Source organism: Amia ocellicauda, chromosome 17, assembly GCF_036373705.1.
Source record: "Amia ocellicauda isolate fAmiCal2 chromosome 17, fAmiCal2.hap1, whole genome shotgun sequence".
Classification (NCBI taxonomy): domain Eukaryota; kingdom Metazoa; phylum Chordata; class Actinopteri; order Amiiformes; family Amiidae; genus Amia; species Amia ocellicauda.
This window is the reverse complement of record NC_089866.1, coordinates 8,463,770-8,480,157: the sequence shown is the minus strand read 5'-3', so window position 1 is coordinate 8,480,157 and position 16,388 is coordinate 8,463,770. Positions and strand designations below refer to the sequence as shown.

At 43.1% G+C, this 16,388-nt stretch overlaps 3 protein-coding genes across 4 annotated transcripts; 2 read left to right on the top strand and 1 right to left on the bottom strand.

Moving 5' to 3' along the window:
- The first annotated feature begins 848 nt into the window (after positions 1–848).
- On the top strand, positions 849–8,687 carry arl6ip1 (ARL6 interacting reticulophagy regulator 1). The gene is made up of 6 exons (XM_066690162.1): positions 849–1,007; positions 2,953–3,086; positions 4,409–4,528; positions 6,128–6,245; positions 6,636–6,720; positions 7,525–8,687. Exons 1-6 carry the CDS (start codon positions 972–974, stop codon positions 7,641–7,643), a joined length of 612 nt encoding a protein of 203 aa, XP_066546259.1. The 5' UTR covers positions 849–971; the 3' UTR covers positions 7,644–8,687.
- Positions 8,688–9,037: 350 nt separating this feature from the next.
- LOC136713155 (uncharacterized) lies at positions 9,038–12,064 on the bottom strand. 2 transcript variants are annotated; one of them, XM_066690161.1, is made up of 5 exons: positions 11,433–12,064; positions 10,795–11,066; positions 10,382–10,543; positions 9,812–10,016; positions 9,038–9,320 (listed from the first exon to the last, which is right to left on the bottom strand). In XM_066690161.1, the coding sequence occupies exons 2-5, from the start codon at positions 11,032–11,034 to the stop codon at positions 9,316–9,318; spliced, it is 612 nt and encodes a 203-aa protein (XP_066546258.1). In that variant the 5' UTR covers positions 11,035–11,066; positions 11,433–12,064; the 3' UTR covers positions 9,038–9,315. The 2 variants fall into 2 exon arrangements, with proteins under 2 accessions (XP_066546258.1, XP_066546257.1); XM_066690160.1 differs by having other exon boundaries at positions 9,038–9,279; positions 11,433–12,063.
- Positions 12,065–12,112: 48 nt separating this feature from the next.
- On the top strand, positions 12,113–15,561 carry rps15a (ribosomal protein S15a). Its single transcript, XM_066690163.1, has 5 exons — positions 12,113–12,190; positions 13,346–13,483; positions 14,069–14,148; positions 14,413–14,498; positions 15,427–15,561. Exons 2-5 carry the CDS (start codon positions 13,351–13,353, stop codon positions 15,518–15,520), a joined length of 393 nt encoding a protein of 130 aa, XP_066546260.1. The 5' UTR covers positions 12,113–12,190; positions 13,346–13,350; the 3' UTR covers positions 15,521–15,561.
- Positions 15,562–16,388: the final 827 nt, after the last annotated feature.

The following is a 16,388-nucleotide window of genomic DNA, read 5'->3' as shown; positions in this document are numbered from 1 at the left end:
GTACCCTTGCCAAATTATCCATTTCGCATACAACAGATGATTGTGTGGGATCGCTGCAGGCAGCTGGGGCTCCATAACATGATGTACCCTGAGTGTTACATCATTAATCAACATCACTCATCTCTGGACTAACAGGAAATATTGGAATTATACTGAAGGTGGGATGAGGATGTTAACATCTGAATTAGGCCAGTTAGGTCTCCGTTATCCATTGGCTGTCAGTACACTGCTGAGCTCTATTGTACAGCCATTGAAACGGGTGTTTGCTGTTGTACACTTCTTAATCATTCTGCTGAAATGATGTATGATGCTTCGATTTTCATGACGTGGTTTGTGCAGTGAATGTTCTTTGGATCAGATTTGTCTAAATGATCCTAATGACTGATAAACAACGCAACATTAAAAACAAAAAAAATGCCAGACACTCCCTGTTAAATATAAATTCCTTGTTGCAGGTTGTTAATATTCAAATAACTAATCCCACCCCCGCCTTCTTCTTATTGGCTGGAAGGGTGTTGTTTTTAATTGAGTTAACCAATCGCCCATCGTGTATATTTTTTTAACCATCGGTTTGCTATCTACGAGTATCGATAATATGTTTCCACTATAATGAATGACAACCGAGAATGTAATACATTGGACAATCGACAACTGCGGCATTTGATTTCGAAATATCAAATACAATAAATTATAAAACAGCTGCGGTACGCACTGTGAAACGCGGAAGCATGGGAATTGTATTTCCCCGCCGCAAGCTGCGCGCTGGATCCAAACGTAACCTCGACGGAAAAAGAACTACAAATCCCAGAGCACACCGCGGCGGAGGCGAGGACGTGCTTCCTGCAGATTGGTGTGGATCGATCACTTTGTGAGCTGCGGGAGAGGAGGGCGAGCGGAGAGGTAGTTCTCGACACGCCGTGTGAAAACCCCTCCAGAAACATTTAATCTCAAGCCCTTAACCAGGTCTGGCAATGGCTGACGTCGACAACAAAAGCTCCAATCTGCTGGTGAGTGATGACATGTTTTTTTGTGTGCAGAAATTCATGCTATATTTAGATCAGCCTTTCGTGTTGTCTTTCCAGTTCCGCACATGTATGTGGATGGCATGTCGGTTTCCAGTTAGCTTGTGTGCGTGTGTAAGTATTTGGCTTCAAAATTCCTTCAAAATCACGTTAAGGAAAATGCTTGCGACTGTACGAAACACACAAGGTCAGGAGATGTCTGGTAGCATTTGTATTTCCATTTGCGAAACCAAACCAATCCCAGACCACACAGTTGTCCAGTATAGTCCGCGATATTAAAAGCTGTTAACGTGGGTGGATAATCACTGTCGAGATGCTTGTGTCTCCTGTGCAGTAATGATGTGCTAACCTCCTTCTGCCATCTTTAAATGGATCAACCTACTTCCCAAAAAGAAAAATCAAGGAAGGCGGTGTGTCGTAGTTTATATTGTCAATCCAGGCCTCTGCATGTAAATAATCTGTATTTAATCATCTAGAAAGACGTTATCTTGCGTAGGATAGTTGCCACAACGTGTCCTATCTACGTTTTCGGTTGCAGTTTTGTATTTTCGTAATTGTCAGCTATAGTGGGGTGTTTGTTCTGCGCGCAGTGATGCATATTAAATAGCCTTGCTTTTGTGCTGAATTGAGGATTAGATGTGCTCCCTTGCTGCTGGTATCAGTGACAGACGCTCCGCTCGATGCACATTTCTGCTTTTTCGTGACATTTCCTAGTGCATGGCGATCTTCCTGTGGCTTTAGACTGACGCTTGCACAAGCCAGTGACGCATTTCCCCCAGTGCTCAACACACTGCAGTGAAGGTGCAACATTGTAGGCCTTTCCGATTATTGCCAGTGTCATTGCTGTGGAAATGGCTTAATGTTTGAACAGTGTTGCTGCTATGACACAGATATACGTGCTTGTGTCCCACTGTTCTCTATGAAACCATTGTACATGTTTACAAAAGTGCATTTTACTCCATGGTCACATAGTGGACAAATCCTGCTTTGTTTCATTCGGAATCCATTAGCTTCAACAAATGAACATAGTTCTGCTGTTGTTCACTAGGCTGATGTATTATTATAGCTCCCCGTTGGCACTTGTCTGAACAACAAAACGGTGCCCAATATTGTATTTAAAGAGCTGCCATTTAGTTGAATGTTGCGGTTCAGGCCTAGCCTTTATCGAGCCCAGAGAGTTAAGAAGGGAGAGAGGGAAATAATAATAATAAAAAAAAAAAATGCTTTTACCTGTGTCTTGCATTTTGTTGAACATACTGTGCAGGGAGTGGCTAACTGTAGATGGCTATGAATGCACTATTCACACATTCTTAAAAACTAGAAAGGCATCTTTTAGTTGGGAGTGACCCTGTCCTGACAAGCCACTGTGCTGAAGGGTTATGACACAAGCACATGTTTGTGCGCAAACCCTCTCAGGGGAAAAGGTTGAAAACCAATTAAGAGAATCTTATCCTTGCATTTAATCCACTACAGCTTGTTGCCTTTCTCCAGTCACCTTCAAACAGTGTTGTCTCCACCAACCTGTTTACACTACAATATTGAATTATTCTTTTTAATTGTATGTAAAAATGTCAAAGGTTAAGTATTTAGTGTTACTACTCCCAGTGAAGTAGGACTGAATGTTTTTTTTTTTTTTTTTTTTTTTTGGACACTGTGGTGCTGCCCTATACTTGACTTCGTTTGCAGTTCTAAATTCCCCTTCTTCAGCAGTCACTGACCCCTCTCAATAGCCACATGTGACCCATCAAGCATGTGACATCAGAAAAGCATCGTCTGGGGTAGCCCGAGTTGAATTGAGGAGAGAGGAAGCTCATGGACTGTTGTGTGAACCAGACATAATCAGTGTCATGCTTCCTGATATTGGGGAATTCTCAGTGTTAACAGGTTTTATAAAATGTCTGTCCCGTCCCCATTCACCCCCCTCCCTAAGGCAACAGAGACTGCCCAGCTGGAAGAGCAGCTGCAGGCTTGGGGAGAGGTGATCCTGGCTGGTGACCAAGTCCTACGCTGGCAGAAGCCCTGGTTCCCTGCTGCCCTCATGGGTGCCACCACCCTCCTCTTCCTGTGAGTACAGCTGATGTCACTTTCTTTCAACACAAAGTAATTTATCCAAACCTAGTTGGGTTTACTGGAAGTTCCCATTCTAAGGGTAAATGGTAAGATTCCTCACAACATTGATCAAAGACTGCCTTCCATGTGATGCTTCTCATCACCTGCTAATTCTGAAGTGAATCAGAGTAAACCCCCGCCCCCCCCCTCTAACTAAACCAACAATCCTACTGTAATAGACAAATGAGGTGCAGACAACACCAGGGTGCATTATCTGGGGGGAGCTGACGATAGACTTCATTGTGCAATAGGGCCAGGAAATCTGCTTTATCTGTTTGTGCTGATTATGCAACTTTTTATGTTATCCTTCAGAGTTCTGTGTGTGTGTTAAATAACCACACATTGCCTGTAAAGTTCTGTGACAGTTGATAATCAGATGCTGAAATCAATCTTTGTCATAGATCTGTATTAATCTGGAGCTTCAGCCAACCCACCATTTTAAACTCCAAACACTCCATTGAGTAGATTCAAGAATCCTCTGGCAAGTCGGGTCAACAGAGTGGCATGTCAGAATACAATTTGTTATAGTTGTGTGGGTCTAAATTGCAATTAAATCTGGGAAAGTCTATTAATATTTAATCAGTCATTACATTATTTCAATCCTGAGAATATGCATTGTTCAAATAGACCTTTGCCCCATATTATGTTCAGAATATTCACTCATCTGAATAAATGCGCCTTCTGAGTTCCCACGCTTTTTTTGTTGTTGTAGCTCCTCTCCAGAGTGCATCTTGGAGTGAAATTAGGGCAGGTACAGAAATGGAATTGAAGGTGACATTGAAGCCGATTCACAAGAGCAGTAAGAGTCTCTGTCACACCCAGTAGCAAGGGTGGGGCTCAATTCTGGACAAATAAGTCACACATTTTAAACCAATGGACTCATTCATGGGGAGGTGGATACCTGATGTTCTTGGATTTAAGAACCGATTGAGCGTTATCAGTTCCTGTCCCTGCTAATGATCCTTTGGGAAAGTGTATCTCTCCAGTTCTGAAAATTAGTCAAGAGGTTTTATCTGAGGGCTGTTTTCCTATAGGGTTTTGATGCACCTATCAATTAGCAGCTGTTTAGTTCCTGGAAATTACAGGTTTGACTTGATATCCAAATTAGTTCACTTAAGTAATTCAGATCTGGAGTGGAATAAAAACTAGAGGTTTCCCATTCCTTGTGTACACTTAAAAAAAAAAAAAAAAAAGGGAAGGGGCATTTTCATAATTTAAATTAGTTTGTACGATGAACCGAACCCACTGGGAGTCTGACTCTGGTTGTTCCCCTCCAGGATGATCTACTACCTGGACCCCTCTGTGCTGACCGGGGTGTCCTGCATGGTGATGGTCCTGTGTCTGGCGGACTACCTGGTGCCCACCCTCGCTCCCAGAATCTTCGGTTCCAACAAGTGGTGAGTGGCAGTGTTAGAGCTGGGTAGCACTTCATTCACGGGAGACTGTTCCTGTGAATGACATGCAATGGAGATCCTTTTGTGTGTGTCTGTTGTAGGAAGTAAACCTGTACAGGTTTGGGGTTTGACTTGCAGGAAAGAAGTTCAGGGGGTCAGTTCACAAAACATTCCCCCCTCCCCCCAAACCTGTTTCAGTTTGCTTTTTACAGAGCAGCAGAAGCAACTAAGTTACTAAATGCATATTTAAGCTTTGACCTGGAGAGGAAGGGAAAGTGCAGTTAAAGGCAGTGTGAATAGTTTAGTTAAGTGTGGTTAAGAACTGTTGGACAAAGTTATTTAATGTGTGGGACCGTCCAGCCTCTGTGGTCACGGACTCGGTTCATGTTATTTTATCCAAAGCTCTTTAACTAGGATTAACGGCCAGATTCTCCTTTGCAGTGCAGCTTTAACTAAGCTTTTTTTTTTTTTTTTTTTAAATGAGCTGCACAGTGGACAGTTGTCGTCTTTGGCCTGGACCACTCCTGCTGCCTGCTGAAAAAACGAAACGGCGGCTCAGCTGTCCCTGTGGTTTCTGCTGGGTTTCTCAGGACAGGCAGAATTGTGTTCAGTGTCTCTTGACGTTTTTCTCCTTACACATGAAAGCTTTTGATGCACTTTTGAGTGGGTTGTGGGGAAGCATTGCAGGTTTAATCAAGTACACCTTGATTCTGACCCATTGGCTGCTTTAGCTTTTGTTTATGATGAAAGAAGCCACCAGTGCATTATGTTGTGCTGAGTCTCTGTCCCACTGCATGCTGACATTTCGAGGTGGCCTTGAAAAGGGTAATCTGATCGAATGGCTGTGCTGAGTCGTTTCTCTGGTCATCTCTTTGCCTGTTCACCTTGTGAGCTTTAAATCCCAAAGGGATCATGTGACACCAGACAGTTGCTGTGCAGAGTATCCTGTGTCTGTGTCGGTCACACTCTGACTCAGCAGCTGTCGGCCCCCAGGGCCCTGGATTAATTATTCACTGGGCCTCCGTGGCTGTGTGAGTGTTTGGCAGCGGGATACGAGCTGAATCTCACTTTGTGCAGACATGGGAGTAATTTATTTTGTGTGTGTTGTTTACAGATGTTGTCACTTGATGGTTAAACAAAGGGACTGTCCAAAGTGCCTGTAAATATACTGCTGGATGAACTTAAGTGTGTTCACCAAAAACAACCATACTTTGAGTTGTTTGAAGTTCCAGTCAGCTGATGAACACATACCCTTGTCTCCTCGGGGGGGGCAGGAGGGGGATGATCTTGTTTGAGATCAGAATTTGGCCAAGGCTGGATCATTTGAGGGCATGGCCTCTAACAAAGACTAGCTATGACCATCTGTAAGAATGTTTACCCTTTATCGTAGGAGTCACAATACATTTTGATGGTCTGAATGATCAGAGTTGCAGAAGGGATTTGGCCATTCTTGTTAATGCAAGATTTAGATTCCTGCTGAGATTGACTCCTCCCAGCTGTTACTACCGATTCGTCAAAGTGTTATGGCCTGTGCTCTTGGATGGGTGTCTGTCGGTGTTGTGTGTTGGCCCTGGTCCAACGGCTCTTCATTCTCACCCTCAGGACCACTGAACAGCAGCAGCGCTTCCATGAGATCTGTGGCAACCTGGTGAAGACCCAGCGCCGTGTAGTGGGCTGGTGGAAACGCATCTTCGCTTTGAAAGAGGAGAAGCCGAAGATGGTACGTGGGGCTGGGGAATGGACAGGTGGTGGGGGAGAGGGCAGGGTGACACCAGAACACGGTGCAGTAGAGCAGCTACTGAAGAACGAGAGAACCCAGCATCTCAGCGTTTTGTAGTTGAAAGTATAACTATCTGGCTGCCGCTTCTTAACTCTGTTCAATCGAAGGGAGCTTTGCGGTTTTCTGTAGGCTAAATCACAAACTGAATATTTAATTTATCAATAAAGACATGTATTTTAACAGCTATTAATCTCAGTGAGGCGGAGACCAAAGGGCCTTACTGATGTGGCCTTCAACCATTAGACTTTAGTCTAGTTTTGCCATGAGTCACCTGTGTTAACGTGTGTGGTTGGTACGTTTGATAACTTTGACTTTCCCATCCCTTCTTAGTACTTCATGTCTGTGATCATCACTCTGGTGGTGGTGGCCTGGATTGGACAGCAGGTTCACAACCTGTTCCTGACCTACCTTATTGGTAAGTAGAGCTGGATCTGGATTTGCACTGTATTAATCTGAACCTTTTGGGGTGATCCAAGAGCCTTCATTCTTTTAACTTCCCTTTGTGGATTAAAATTGAGTTTGAAAATGTCTGGTTAACGTCTGTATTTTAAACGCTAAAGTAAGTCCAGTAATACATTTTGAGTTTAAGTTTTGCAGCTTGTCACATCTATAGGATTCCACTTTAAAAAAAAAAAACAACACTAGTTGTAGTAGATAGTGGTGTATACACAGGAAAACCAAAACTCTAGCCTTAACTTCTTGTTAGTCTTTCATATTTCACACCTCGCTCTTAACTGTTTGAAATATATATTTAAAGTGAAGATGCATCTTAAAGAAATGTGGCTTTTTTCTATGGTGCAGAAAAGGACCCACAGTTTTAATAATTTACCTAAACTGCATGTATTTGTCCAGCCAGCTACAGTATTAGAACAGGGGATTTTTTGAAATACTGTTAGTGTGCTCTAAATAACTACATTTGTGAAGAGCATTAAACTAAATTTATGCTTTCATTTGACTGGTCATTCATCAGTAACATGCTACTTTGAGGGCAGTATTTGACCTTTACATTTTCAGTTTCCTATTCTGAGGAACATAAACTGTCAGAACTATACGCAACAACAATGACAAAAGAAAAATGGAATCAAATCCTCATCCATGCAGTTTATAGTTTTGTTGTAGTGGTATTTGTGCATCTTGTGTGTGTCCCTCTGACACTGAAAACCTTATGCCGTAGCTGAGGGTGGTAGATTTCTGATTCTCTTCCGGTCTCTCTTCTCAGTGAGCTTCCTGCTGCTGCTCCCCGGGCTGAACCAGCACGGCTTCATCAGCAAGTACGCCGCCATGGCCAAGAGAGAGATCAACAAACTGCTCAAGCAGAAGGAGAAGAAGAATGAGTAAAATGAAAGCCACTGAGGAGAAAAGGGCACCCCACTTCCCTGTTCAGAACGAGGCCAATGAAATCAGCCTACAGACTCTCCTCGTCCCTCGATCACCAAGCGGATGCCTTCCTTCTGGAGAGGGCTGGGCTGGGGGTGCAGCAAGTCGATGCATCTATACACAAGCAACCCCCCCAAATGCAATGCTAAGTTATTTGTTTTGCCTGCTGTTTTCATTTGACTAATGAGCTTTTTGTTGTGTTTTTTTAAACCAACTTCTTTGTTCCCAAGATTCATCACAGTATTGAAAAATCCTCCCACCCCCACTCATATGTACATCCTCCCCTCATTATTCTGCAGCTCATTAGAGAGAGTGTCAGCCTCAATCCATTCTTGGCTGCAAACCCGACTGGAGTGGAGAAAGCCAGGCTTGTTCATAATTTATAATGATAAAACGAACGAGTCCTCATTAATAACCTAAACTTGTGCTGTAATCCTTTCTTTTAATGTGGAAACAAATAGGTTAACACACCTAGTGGATATATGATTTCCTGTACAGATCTTTGTGAGGGATATTGCTTCTGCCAAGTGGATTGTTTGATTGAAATTGATGTTTTTTTGTATGGCTGGGAATTGCAAAGCAAGCTTCCTTGCAATTGGATTTCTGCTCTATTGTTTTGTTTTCTTGTTTTTAACGTTGCACTGACATTTGTATAAGGAAACTGGACATCAATATTCGAAAGAAAAGACTGTCCTCTGGTACACTGATCCAGGGTACAAAGTGTTAAAACTTACTGCTGTATTTACCAGAACATCTGCGTTCTGCCCGATCCAGCTCCACTAGCTGACCTCGCCCGTTCTCCGGTCCAGTGCCACTGCCTGGACACTTTCCTCGCCTGTAAATACATCTGTCCTTTCTGCTTCTCTGGTGTTGTCTGTATATTTGTTGTAGGTAGGCTAATCCTTTGAGTTTGGCCTTTTTACTTCTCCCTTCATTTTACCTGTTACTTTCTGAATTATGTATTCAAGAAATAAGAACTGATAATAAATTAAAAGAAGGAATGAATGGATGGTCTGTGTTTCAGTATTCTACACACACACTATAACGTGCATTTCTATATTATAAATGGATGGGATTGTCGATCAGACTGGTTTGTTAGGTTCAGGATCTGCTTTCCAGTCCTTTTCCAGTCATCGGTGGTCTTTCAAGTGTATTCCAATCGGCCTGATGACTCCTTTACAGTGTTGACAGGTCGTGATGTTAAATGTTAAGCCACGTTTTATAATGAGTACAATTAAGGTGTAAGGTGACTTTTACTTTTACACCGTATGAGTGCATGGACAAAATGTATTCTACATGGTTTCAATATGTGTGCATATTGTATGGGTATTAAATATTACATCAATATTTCCCTGTATGATGTATATTAATGTTTAATAAAGGGGGGGTTTACAAGTATGGAGCAATCCTCTTCTTTTAAAACAAGCAAGTCCTAGCTCCACCATTCTGCTGCATTTGCTGGGTGGTTGTGGCGGTGTAAGTCTTCAGTAGAGCCGTAAGCTGCAGCAGTCACTCTCCCAGCGCCTGGCTGTCCACAGCACACGGTCACCTGCTCGTTTGCCATAGCCACGTGGGGCTCCCGAGCTCCTCTCTTCCCCTGAACATGAAGACACACTGGGCTTTTTTCACCATCTCACACTGCAAACGATTAACACAATTGCGGGGGAAGATTGTATTAAAAGAATTGAGTCATTCAAAACTACAGGCCATATGTAGCCTACAGAGTTGCAGAAGACGTTAGTCCTTTGGTTAACTAGTATATTTATTTGTAATACATCAAAAGCATAGCTATGAATGTGGGTTTGTAGGCATGGGAAATGTTATGCCAAACATCAGAGGTTGAACCATCTTGGTAAGGAAGAACACTGTGATAACCAGGGACAACCAGTGAGTACAGCTGATCGTGAGGAATAGGCTAAAACCAAAAGTGAAAGAAATGTGGTTGCAAGATCGGTTTATGTGATTCCGAAACAAGAACAAGCCAGTATCCACTCTGCAGCTTTTCAAGCAGGACGGTCTGGATACTGGTCATCTAATCTCAGTGACCAACAGCAAGAACAGAATGGCTGTGCCAGGTTGAGCCCACAGACCTCAGTGTGCCTGCAGTACGGTGTCCAGGTGTGTCTCACCTGTGATGATGTTGTAATTGTGCCAGTCTGTGGGCAGCCCTCTGCAGCTGGTAGAGGCTGAAGGCAGGGTTTCACTGCAGTGCTCTGTCCTGTACGTGCTTCTGTAGTCTTTCTGCTCGCCCGAAGGGTTGGTGATTTCTCTCATGGCCAGGCTGTGCTGATTGTGATGCCGATTCTTCACGCCAGACTCGTGCAGAATATAGTGCTGTAACAGAGAGCATTGTACTCACTGCACCAACACTGAGCTGAGCTTCACAGTGGGATAAAGAGCCCTGAACACAGTAGTGATTCTATATCTTCCCCTCGGAAACAAACATTGTTAAAAGATTGCAATTGTTTTAAGTGGGTGTGTTCTACAATAGCAAATACTGCGGAATAAAGTCAATCATGAATAAAATCCTAAAATATAGGGCTAACAAATGGTGCCACCTAGTGTTGGAACTTTACAGAAAGAAGAATCCAGAGGTTATGGGTTAGATCATTCTGAGAGCGTGGACTGTGCTCTCTGCAGGTTATAATATTGTAATGGAACTCGGCTGAAGAACCCTTTTCCTGCGTCTGGCTGCATACCGGTGTGATCTCTTTGGGCCCGAAGGTGTCCCGGCTGTGTGGCTGGCAGTGCTCCAGGGTCAGGGTGCCGAGGTCCAGTCTGCCATGGTGCTGAGATGGGTACTGTGGCACTCGGGGCACACCTCGCAACAACTGCCCATGGCTGCCTCTGCCTGAAAAGTACTGAAGCCAAGGAGAGACTATATAGCATAAGTATGGCAGGATAATGGGGCACTAGGCCAAATCAGTAACAGGCCTATCAATACATTATTTCTGTATCCTATTGTGCACTCAGTACTGCTAAACTGAGGCCACTAAATTAGCTAGTTAACTAGTCCAGATAAATAGCACGTAGCTGAGTGACACTGCCAACAGACCAAAGTTGTACTTCAGTGAAGCAGCCATATGGGTCTGAGAGGACAGGGGTATCTCACATGTGCCTGTGTGGTGGTGTAGCTGGTCTCCGAGGGCCTGCCCCCCAGTCTAAGGGTGCTCTGGTGCATGGGCCGCCCGCCTCGGTAGCTCACTGGCGTGGGTTTGTGGGCAAAGCGCTGGGAATGCGGGAGATCCCGGATGTGTGTCATCTCCTGTCCGATGGCAGTGCGCACGCTGTCCACCCGGGCACCCTGCCCCAAGCCCGCAGCCACCGCTGCCACCCGTTTCTCCTCCGACATGGCGCTGTCTGCTGGACCAGATCACACCAGAGCTGTGGAAGATCAGGCCGAGACCGTTTCACAGTGCTGTTATATAGGGAAGCAGTTCGCTAAGTACAGTTGAACAAAATTGAGGCCAACTAAATGAGAGTTAAACTGTAAATTACAACCTGGCATTTTTTTAAAGAATTCTGAAACACTGAGTACAAACTATGAGCAAACAGATATCATTTGTATCTGTATTATAAACAGTATTACAATAAATGTTACTCTTCATTCTTTTTGTTACAATGTGTTGTGTCCTAAAAACATTTATCAGCCTTCGTTATTATTGACTAATTGTTTTAAACTCTGCAAAAATAAATCTTGCATTGACGTTCTGTATGATAATATCTGCAGGTTAGCGCAGTTATACGTACCCAAGCTCCGCGCAGTTATTTCAGCAGCAACTAAAACAGTGAAAGTGTCTTCATTGCTATGGTTACGGTCGAACGAAATCACGTAACGTCACCGTCGTTCGAACACGCAACGTGCCCTAGTCCGTTGAAGCCACCCGGCAGCCATGTTTCTAAAGGAATCACAGCACGAAACTAATCGTGCTCAAGTATTTATCAGTCATTTAGTCTCTTAACTGTTGTGTAAAATGTCGTGCAATCTTTTAAATAAATAAATAAATAAATAGATTATAATCACATTATTTCCATGAAAATAAATTAACTCGCAATTCGAGCATCGCTCAAACTAACTGCAAGTGCGTTATTAATCAATAATATTAAAACATATTTATTTAATGAAAAATGTTGTCATGCAGCTTTCAAGAATACAGACAATTCGCACTTCAACTTCACACATTTAAACACGGTTTATATTCGCTTATTCTGCATTTATCATTGCAGCAACCAGGATAACTGTAATATTCATGTAAAATCTGAACTAATAATACATAAATCAATACATAAATCAATAAATGTGGTTTTACAACATCTTCAGGTATTGCTCAGACGTGTTCGAGAAGAGCACCCTCAACCCGCCACTGTTTACTCGTATTCTCGGCCCATCCTGTGACGTCAGCACGTTCCTCGCGAGACTTCGGCGCTCAAGCCGCGCGAGATTACCTTTTTCCCAAAGCGCACCGCGAGCCCTTTCTCCTTCCTCTTTCCGCCATATTGCAGAACTGGTAAGGCTGGCAAAAATCCTTATCCCATCTCTATCCCTCTGATATCGCAGACATCCTAGCCTTTACCAGACTGCTGCTCGCCTCAAATTAAAGCTAGGAGAATGGGGTCTCCGAGAGTCTGGCCCTGGAGTCGTCAGGATGTCTCTTTCCCCACAAATTGTGTCCTGAAGCTGGAGGTCCTCTCCCCCAGTAGTTCGCCTTGGGTCCCGTGTATAGATCTAGCGTGGAAGGGCTCTGCCACACCGGGTAGTAAGACCCCGCTTTGACACGGCACAAGAAATGTGTCGATGGTGGCTGATGGCCGGTTAGAAAAGCGGGCGGTTGTTCTTCAGAGACGTGTTTTAACGTGGCTGGCGGGGTTGTAATGTTCCCCGGGAGATGAGAGCTGTGGGGCGGGCAGAGCTCATTTTGGCCGGCACTTGGGTGTTTTGTCTTATTTAAGAATGAGCTGAAAATCAGCTGTGTGTTGCGATGTTTGCCTTGTTGTGTGCAATGTCTCCACTATTTACAGTTCTCTAAAGGCAATGAATACATATTATTTAAACCTGACATGTCATGTTAAATGCTGGGCAGTTTCGCGTTTTTAATTTCGGTGCGGATTTAACGTGTTTCGGTGCAGGATGTGAAGTAGGCCAAGTGTGCAGCCTCTGCACCTCCGAGGAGATGGTGTCTGCTCTCAGTTGTTTGCCTGGCATCTTCCTTTGAAGAAATCTTGCTTTATACCTTTTTGTCTTGTTTTCATTGAACCTAATCAGCTCTAATTTGTTATAATGAAGGGATCTAGCTGCAGGGAAGACTAGGCTTTAATCAAAATGGTCAAATTAACTAATTTTCAGGGCCAGTCTTGTGCTTTTAGCAATGGTGTATGTTCAGTGTGCTGTAAATGCATAATTCAATGTGGCACTTGCTTTTTGTAACTTAATTCTGGTTTTCAGTTCAGGTGTGAGATTAATGATGTAAATATGCCTGTACAGGTTGTCTTTAATCAGACATGAAGTGTACATTAGCAGCATTCAGCCTTATTAAAAAAAAAAAAAAGCAGTCATCTTGCTACTCTACAAATGTTGTTGCCACCGCTTTAGTGGCTTTCAGAGTTTCCTGCGTTGGGGCTTCAGTGTCTGCTTTTGCTAACCTGGATGTGTTGAATCTCCACAGGCATCATGGTGCGCATGAATGTTCTCGCCGATGCGCTCAAAAGCATCAACAATGCAGAGAAACGTGGGAAACGCCAGGTTCTGATCCGGCCCTGCTCCAAGGTCATCGTGCGCTTCCTCACCGTCATGATGAAGCACGGTGAGTCCAGAACAGGCTTGTCCGCCTCATTTGTAGCATTGAACCCCGGCCTACCTACGGCAGTGTTCTGGGACTGAATTTGATGCTGTACAGCTTTTGAAGGCTTCCTGGTTTCTCAGACCATTTATAATTGTACAGAACAGTCTCTTCTAAGATATTAATTTCCACAGTTTCCTATATTCCAGATACCTGGCCATTGAACCAACAAGTAGTTCTGAAATCTAGCACTTGGCATAGAGTATGTATTGATTTCTAACACTTTCCAGTGTTTTATTAGATGTAAAGATTTGAGCTGATAAGTTTGAGTAGTTGATGCAATTTAGTAAACTTTAGCAGGACTACACAATCCGGTTTTAATTCTCACAGTTGGAAACTGGTCATATTGATTTAACACCACAGGTGGAATAATTCAGAAGTGTTTGGCACTCCTGAAGTGAGGATCAATATGCTGGAATAAATATATCCAAAAGTCTGCTCCTTTGTGGGTGATCAGCAGGCACAGTCTGTGAGGATGGAGTTGTCGTCTCCTTGGCGGTTATTTTCTCAGTGTGGTTGTTTCATTGCTGTCTATCCTGTGCTCCGCAGGCTACATTGGCGAGTTCGAGATTATCGACGATCACAGAGCTGGGAAAATAGTTGTTAATCTCACAGGCAGGCTGAACAAGGTAATGCTTTCTGGAGTTTTTGTGAAGATGGTGTACTCTCCAAGCTGTCTGTTTTCATCTCCCCCCCCCCCCCCCCCCTTTGGATTTGTGTCTGGTTGGGTGCTTCTGCTCACAAACTGCTTTTTGTCTTTAGTCCAGAAAATCATACACTAACATTACAAAACAATGTCATAGTGAAGCAAATGTAGGCATGTGGTCCATATGAAAAGGCTTTTCATTCCTTGTAATGTGGGCTGTCTAATGGTTGTCCCTTGTCATTGCCAGTGTGGTGTCATCAGCCCCCGATTTGATGTGCAGCTTAAGGATTTGGAGAAGTGGCAGAACAACCTGCTGCCCTCTCGACAGTTTGGGTAAGTCTCTCTGCTTTAGTGTCCACTGGTGACAGGTCACATCAGTTTTGATGCCAGAATGCATTGTGTGGGAGCTCTAGTGAACCCCATTAGTTCACATTTTTCATTGTACATGGTTAGAATTATTTCATAAGAATTGTGCTGCTTTCTAGCAGAGTTCACTATTAAAAAACATGGCCATTTAACATGATGAAAATGAGCATCTTTATCATGTGCTTAATGTTCAATGCTGCATTTTTCCATCCACTTGAATGTGAATGCTAAAATACATGTATCTTGCAATGCAGTGCACTGTATGCAAGAAATAGTTTAAGTTTTATATAAGGCAAGCAAACATGTACAGCAGGGTTGCTTTCTGCAGGATCATGCACAGCTCACAAGGGTAGAGCAATGTACAGCCGCTAAACTCTGCAGAACTCCATACAACCATTTAAATGGTTATAAATCTTTTAAAATTATATCTACAGTAATATGAAAGAAACCGCAATGTTGAGCTTTTGTCATTTGTAAACATTAAGTGATGAGATGAAAATGCTCTTGCTATAGCCTACTTTAATTTTATTTATATAATTCTTGCTTGTCCTTGTACTCTTAATGTTTCATGAGTGCTTCAAGTTTAAGTTTTTTTTTATTCTATACTGCAGTACATACATTATTAGTCTGTAAGGTGTTGGTAATTGTGGAATTTAAGCAGTGATTATGAAGTAATGTACTTTTGTTTTGTCACATGTACTTATACCCATCTCAGCATGAGGAACTTAATGTTTGTGCTGCTGTTTACAATCGAGTCACCTGAGCGCCATGAGCATTTAAAATTGCTTTCCTGCTTTTGAGCCTTCTGGTCAGATCCTACCAGAGATTAAAATGATCAGCAGAATACTGTGATGCAGGTCTGTCGTGCTGACGTATAGCCCCTCTCTGTTTGCAGGTACATCGTCTTGACCACCTCGGCTGGCATCATGGACCATGAAGAAGCCAGACGAAAACACACAGGAGGCAAAATCCTGGGATTCTTTTTCTAAAACATGTAAAGGCACCTGCAAATAAAACAGTTTCCACTGGACTTGGATGAGTCGTGTGCTAATTTGTTATTTGGCTATGAATTGAGCAGCTGGTTCCATTTTCTTGTTCAGTGTAAATTTGAGTTTTGCAGCTTCCTGGCTGTGTGTGGGGTTACAGCTTGTATCTTTGTTGCGATTCCTGCTTTGTTTGTGTTGGTCAATTTCCTGAACTGATGCTTGACAGGCAAATTCCCAGTCGGTTTGAAACCTTCCTTTGTCTCCTTGGTTCTAGTTGCTGAACATGCCTAGTTCCCCAGAAGCCTTTTCCAGCACTCTGTAATGTGATTTAATGTACATTTTTATATTTTATATTCTTAATAGACTACATTTGCTCACAGAATAATTTTGTAGAAGCACTTTTCTCCTTGTCCACGTGTGGGCAGAAGTCTTCCATTTAAACATTTCAGTCATCCTGGTTTTGCCAGGTTCCATAAAAAGCTTTATTCATAAAATATGAACATTCCAGTTGGGGAGACTATTTATGAAATTCATTTTCTAGGTTTTAGTATTCTGAAGGTAGTTCTTGAATTTTTACTGTTGTGGCAAACCCTTGAATTTCAGTGGTTGTCCTGTAACCCTTTATTTGGGGTTAATTCTGTGAGCTTCATTGTGACCCCTTATTGGGACATGGATTCATATCAAATTTTTTAGAGTAGGGGTCTAGTGACATGTCACTCCCCATCCAGCAGTCGTCTCTATTGTATAGTAATTCAGTTGTTCTCAAGCACCAGCTCAGAGAAAGGTAGCCTTGGTTCGTGTTTTCCACAGGCAGTTAGAGCTGGTTTCCTGGTTGACTTTTTAGAGCTGAGGGTTGAGTGGCCAGCTGGCA

Bases quoted from the DNA above. Each gene is read 5' to 3' on its own strand.
- arl6ip1 (XM_066690162.1), top strand. From the start codon at position 972: ATGGCTGACGTCGACAACAAAAGCTCCAATCTGCTG. The intron at 1,008-2,952 runs GTGAGTGATGAC...CCCCTCCCTAAG, and splicing joins ACAAAAGCTCCAATCTGCTG to GCAACAGAGACTGCCCAGCT. The intron at 6,721-7,524 runs GTAAGTAGAGCT...CTCTCTTCTCAG, and splicing joins GTTCCTGACCTACCTTATTG to TGAGCTTCCTGCTGCTGCTC.
- LOC136713155 (XM_066690160.1), bottom strand. From the start codon at position 11,034: ATGTCGGAGGAGAAACGGGTGGCAGCGGTGGCTGCGGGCTTGGGGCAG. The intron at 10,544-10,794 runs GTGAGATACCCC...CCTTGGCTTCAG, and splicing joins ACACCACCACACAGGCACAT to TACTTTTCAGGCAGAGGCAG. The intron at 9,280-9,811 runs GTGAGACACACC...CTTCATGTTCAG, and splicing joins CAATTACAACATCATCACAG to GGGAAGAGAGGAGCTCGGGA.
- rps15a (XM_066690163.1), top strand. From the start codon at position 13,351: ATGGTGCGCATGAATGTTCTCGCCGATGCGCTCAAAAGCATCAACAAT. The intron at 13,484-14,068 runs GTGAGTCCAGAA...TGTGCTCCGCAG, and splicing joins CACCGTCATGATGAAGCACG to GCTACATTGGCGAGTTCGAG. The intron at 14,499-15,426 runs GTAAGTCTCTCT...CTCTGTTTGCAG, and splicing joins CTGCCCTCTCGACAGTTTGG to GTACATCGTCTTGACCACCT.